General features: G+C 34.1%; 1 protein-coding gene across 1 annotated transcript; it reads right to left on the bottom strand.

Annotated features, from left to right (window-relative positions):
- Positions 1-2,866: 2,866 nt before the first annotated feature.
- On the bottom strand, positions 2,867-3,814 carry LOC309552936 (olfactory receptor 11L1-like; the record flags this gene model as incomplete). The annotated part of the gene is made up of 1 exon (XM_082253842.1): positions 2,867-3,814. One exon carries the CDS (start codon positions 3,812-3,814, stop codon positions 2,867-2,869), a length of 948 nt encoding a protein of 315 aa, XP_082109968.1.
- Between the last annotated feature and the right edge of the window lie 1,703 nt (positions 3,815-5,517).

The following is a 5,517-nucleotide window of genomic DNA, read 5'->3' as shown; positions in this document are numbered from 1 at the left end:
TGAGCAATACAATTCAATTATTCATACACCAAATGCTCAAACTACAGAGAATTAGCACAAAAAAATTAATTTTAGATGGTAAAAGACACCGTTTACATTAGCAGATTTTATGAATGGCACTTCCAAATTATGCTGGGGAGAATGCGGGCAAGTTGGCAACCTATATCCTGGTTTTGCACCTCCCTTCGTAGCTTCTGGGCAAAAATAGCAAGACTTATAGCAAACGTCACGGGAATTTTTAACAAACTACGAGCAGAACAGGCTTTATGGAGTGTCAACCTTGACATATACCCACCTTTCTGTTGCATTATCATAATGCACATATTATTAGCGGCAAGACTAATAATAGCCCGTAAATGGAAATCCACACTAGCCTCATCAATAGGTGAAGTAGTAAGATTAATTGATGACTCATATGAATATGAGAAAATTCTGGCATACACAGAAGACAGCTACAACCGCTTTATTAAACATTGGTCAATCTGGGAACACTTTTCCACAAAAAAAGATGAGATCTGAAAATTACATTACATAAATGGTAGTAAAGAGATCCTCATGACATTATTTTCGTTCTATCACAATGCTGCCTCTTTTTAGAGTTTGAAACTCAAATACCTAATCCGCCAAAATGTTTAGTTAAGGCGAAGCCCTACATTTTAAATTACTCTTCATCCTTAGGTTTTCTTTTCCTTTTTGTTCTTTATCTTTAGCTGAGCATGTATATAACAACTTGAGTACACTAAGTTATGCGTGACTATTTGTTGCACTGTTTGATAGTACATCTATCTATCTATCTATCTATCTATCTATCTATCTATCTATCTATCTATCTATCTATCTATCTATCTATCTATCTATCTATCTATCTATCTATCTATCTATCTATCTATCTATCTATCTATCTATCTATCTATCTATCTATCTATCTATCTATCTATCTATCTATCTATCATTTCGGAAAAATGGTCAGTTTGAAAATAGATGACATAGGATGCTTTAATTAATATGTTTCTACAGATACATTATGCTACTATAATGAATATTGTATAACAGCTCTTTTTCATACTGTATGTTCTCCAATGTATGTACCTTAATACGTATAAAACTCAATAAAAAGTTAATTCCAAAAAAAAAAGAAACCAACTGACCCTTTATAGTAGAGACAGTTTCCTGTGCATTAAAGAAATTGCCTGAAAGAAAGTTTACCATTGTTCCCCATTAATTGGTAAATCTGGGGCATTCCTGGAGTGAATACCAGCCCTGGTATAAGGGCAAGGTGCATTTACCTCCATTTGGTAAGGGTATTTTGTGTTGCTTCTGATCACACATTGCTTGCATGGTTGGGACCCCCTGTGGATCTTATATGAGTTTTTCACATATCACTCTGGTAAGCTGCAGTCCTATCGGGGGAGGTGATCGCTGGATCTTTCATTCAAGCTTTAATTTTTCTTACTTTTGGTAAGAAGTACCTTGTAGGTTTATCTTGGTGGTGGAATTTTCATCTATTTCACATACACATATTTTCACTCTCATACGAGCACTTTATCACCTGGAGTTTTGGTGCTTTTATTTATATAGAGAGTTTTTTCCATATCTGTTGTTTTGGTTTTACGCTATGGCGATATATATTTTTTTATTTCACATACAACCATCATATTGAGGAGATCGGTGTTGAGACTGTGAAGTCTATCGTGTCCAAGTCCCTGGAAACATCTGGATTCCTTCTTATCATTTTGCATTAATTTTACCTGTTTCTGGTAAGCGTTTCATCTACACGGTCACCCCCAAATACGTTCTCAATTTCTGGATTGATTTATGGACTTTTGTTTGGACAAATTATTTCAGCATAATTTTTCACATATAACTTTTCACTGTTTGGCATATTTCATTTATATGGTTGATCATTTTTTAGCGCAACTTATCTATATTATTCAAGGTGCATACTGGTCTTATCACTTACCATTGTGTTGGTCATATAAAGAGGTAAACAGTTTGTACAGAAGGCGGCGGTGGACACAGATTGGTGTAATACAAAGAAAATTTGCACAGATAAGGACGAAAACCTTTTTTTGGGGCGGAATAATACTGCTATTTATTTATTTTTTACTTTTTGTGTGATAAATGGACATTTGAAATAACAACACAAACATTGTTTTAGATAATATATCTTTTTTATTGAAGGCATTGATAGGATACAAATTGATATAATGGTCATATTGGTTGTTTAATTATATAATTTTTATTTATTTCTGAGTTGTTTTGCCCCTTTTTATTTATACTTATTTTAGAATATGGGGCACAATTATCACACAAGAATATTTATGCAATAGTCACATTGATTGTTTGATTATATTGATTGTCCTTCTGTTGCGCTACACTTTTTACATACAGTAGATTCAGTATAAAGATCCCGCCACAACTCAAATTTAAATTGAGGGCCAAAGTCAAAGACTAGCAACCTTTCTTTCCAACTAAAGTCAGGCAATGTTGTCCTTAAAGTTTTCTTTCTTTTTTTTTATTTTTCTCAAAAAAAAAAAAGTTTTATTGAAGTAAACAGTGTAAGATATTACAAATAACAAACTTTACATGTTCTGAAGTTATCAACATACACATAAACAAGTAAGACCATATAGTAAAACATAATGTGAATAAAACTTTTTGATCAGCAGCTTTTTACCTGCTGTAAAAAAAATGTAAACCTTCATAAAAAATTTCATATGCAAAACTAAAAACAGTCATGCAAATATATACCCATCTTATATACAACTGAAAATTTGATGAATTATGATACTTTTTAAGGAACCACATAGTTTGCAGTCTGTACTTTTGTGCTTTTTATCGCAATTTAATTTGAGAATGCATTCCATTATTTATGCCAAAACAATTCCAGACAATGGTGAATGATTTTATTTACAGATCTGTTCAAGTCTCTATTCCTCAGGCTGTATATAATTGGATTCATTAGAGGGGTGGCTACAGTGTAAAGCAATGACAGGAATTTAGTGATATCCCAGGACTTCCCTCTACTAGGTATCAAGTAAACACAAAGCAAGGTACCATAATAAATGCAAACCACAGTCAGGTGTGAACTACATGTTGAAAAAACTCTTTGTCTGCTGGTAATGGATGAAATTTTAAAAATGGCGATAATAATATAAATATATGATATAATAATAATAAAGAAGGGAATGACAACAAAAAGACAACTCAACAATGTTACTTCGAGTTGAACAAAGGTTGTATCAGAGCAAGACAGTTGCAGGATTGGATAAAGATCACAGAAAAAATGGTCCATAACATTGAGATCACAAAATATTAATTGTGATATTGTTAAAGTGAGAATAAATACTATTGAAACACTTAGAACCCAACAGGCGATGACCATTTTGTAGCAAAACTGGAAATTCATTGTTAATGTATAATGCAATGGTTTACAGATGGCCACATATCTGTCGTAACACATTACTGTTAGGAGAAGACACTCTGATGTTTCTGAGACATCAAAGAAATAAAACTGGGAGATGCAATTAGAAAATGATATTATAGTCCCCTTCATCAAAACTGCATGGAGTGTGTTAGGAAGAATGTCAGTTGCTATTAGGATATCTGATATGGAGAGCTGGGAGAGGAAGAAGTACATGGGAGAATGGAGGGTTTTGCTGTAGGTTACCAATGTGAAGATTAGGAGGTTTCCACAAATGGTAACACAATAAATTATGAGGAGAAGAAAAAAGATAAAAAATGTTACGCTGTGTGTAGTCTGAAATCCTAAGAGATGGATCATCGTTAATGAGCTCCTATTTTTCCCCTCCATAACCTATAGAGGAAACATTAAAAAAAATGAAAACATCTTTTTTAGTTGGTAAAAATGATTTGATCTAAAGTACGAGCAATGAAACAGTTGAGACCTTAGGTAATCTTACATTGTATAAACCCCTAAAATTTATTTATTTTATTTTATCACTTTTAGTCTATTTTGTTATATCTGATAAATAATAGCAAAACAAAATGTTGATATTAAAGAGATTAAAGATTATTCTTTCCTTCATCTGTGGAAGGTGAGGACTTGGAGGACCTGTCTGCTCAGGAGGGGGATTTCGGTCTAGGGGGAACGCAGCCCAGCAGTTACCACTTCTTTGACCTGGAGGGTCATAAAGCGCTATTGGTCTCTCTGTTGTATGGCAATTGAGACCCACCATATCTGGTGAGTTTATACCTTATCCTTTCCTGAAGCCACCTCTCATGATTGGATTTCTTGGACCATTGGAGGATCCAACACTGAGCACTTGCACTTTTTCTTGCACTCAAGTGGATTATCTGTCACTAAGTCAGCTATGAACTTTTTTGGACTTTATTTGGCACAATTATACACTTTTATGACACTATTGTTGTTTATTAATATATTTATCACTGCATGTTTATTTATCACTGCGTGTTTATTTTAAGGTTTCAGATTTTATGTAATTTATGATATTAGCTCTTTTTAACTACATTTTATATTCTTATATGATCCTGATCCCACCAGCAAGCGCTATATAATCCCATTTATTTTGTTTTTTTTTTACTCAGTTCCTCTTTATTCTATAGCAGCTGCTATTTTATTAATACTTATTTATTAGTGTATATATCTGCTTAATTAGGCATTCCTAGGCGCGAAGAATATATTCGTCTGAATATATATATATTTTTATAAAATGTTGATAATGCTGAAAATCCAGTGAGCCCTCAATGTCCTGTGCATTCGTCCTGTGCTGCACTAAAATCTCAAACAATATCATTAACATTGGACATTTTGGTGTTAATAGTTAATACAATAAATGAAAATCATGCAAAGTCCATTATAGATGATCCGGGAGAGATACAGGTTAAATGACACCACTAATCCCAGAGGCACCAGAAACCGGATAGGGAGAAAGGGTGACTGGAAAGTCAGAAGAGACACATGAAAAACGGCCACAAATCCTCACAATCATAAAATAAGATTGTCAGGATTGGTGACCGCTTTTCATGTTACCTGTTGGAGGTTCCATTGATCATCTGATCTGGTCTTTTATTACTGATTTGATCTGGCAGATATTCTGGAGGACATGAGAACATTCCTATAAGGATAGATGTGACACCTGTTGTGACCACCTATAATCTAATAGTCCACTTGCTCTGGTAAGGAGATTACTGTATCACAGAGGGTGTGAAGTGTCTCTTGACTTTCCAGTCACCCTTTCTCCCTATCCGGTTTCTGGTTCCTCTGGGAATAGTGGTGTCATTTAACCTGTATCTCTCTCTGATCATCTGTTATGGGCTTTGCATGATTTTCATTTATTGTATTAACACCATTTTCACTATCATGTTGTATTAATATCTATACCGTCAGTAGTGCTGCACTATTTGTATATTGTTTTATGTTGGAAGCCTGTATCGCTATTCCAAGGGCTAGCAGCTCCCTTCATTAGTGCAATGTTTGTGATTGTACATTTTGGCTCTGTGGACTACAGAGCACTCAACATGTTGTAAAGATGA

The sequence above is a fragment of the Pelophylax lessonae genome, assembly GCF_965119305.1.
Source record: "Pelophylax lessonae genome assembly, chromosome: 4".
Lineage (NCBI taxonomy): Eukaryota > Metazoa > Chordata > Amphibia > Anura > Ranidae > Pelophylax > Pelophylax lessonae.
The sequence above is the reverse complement of the archived record's forward strand: the minus strand, read 5'-3'. Positions and strand labels throughout refer to the sequence as shown.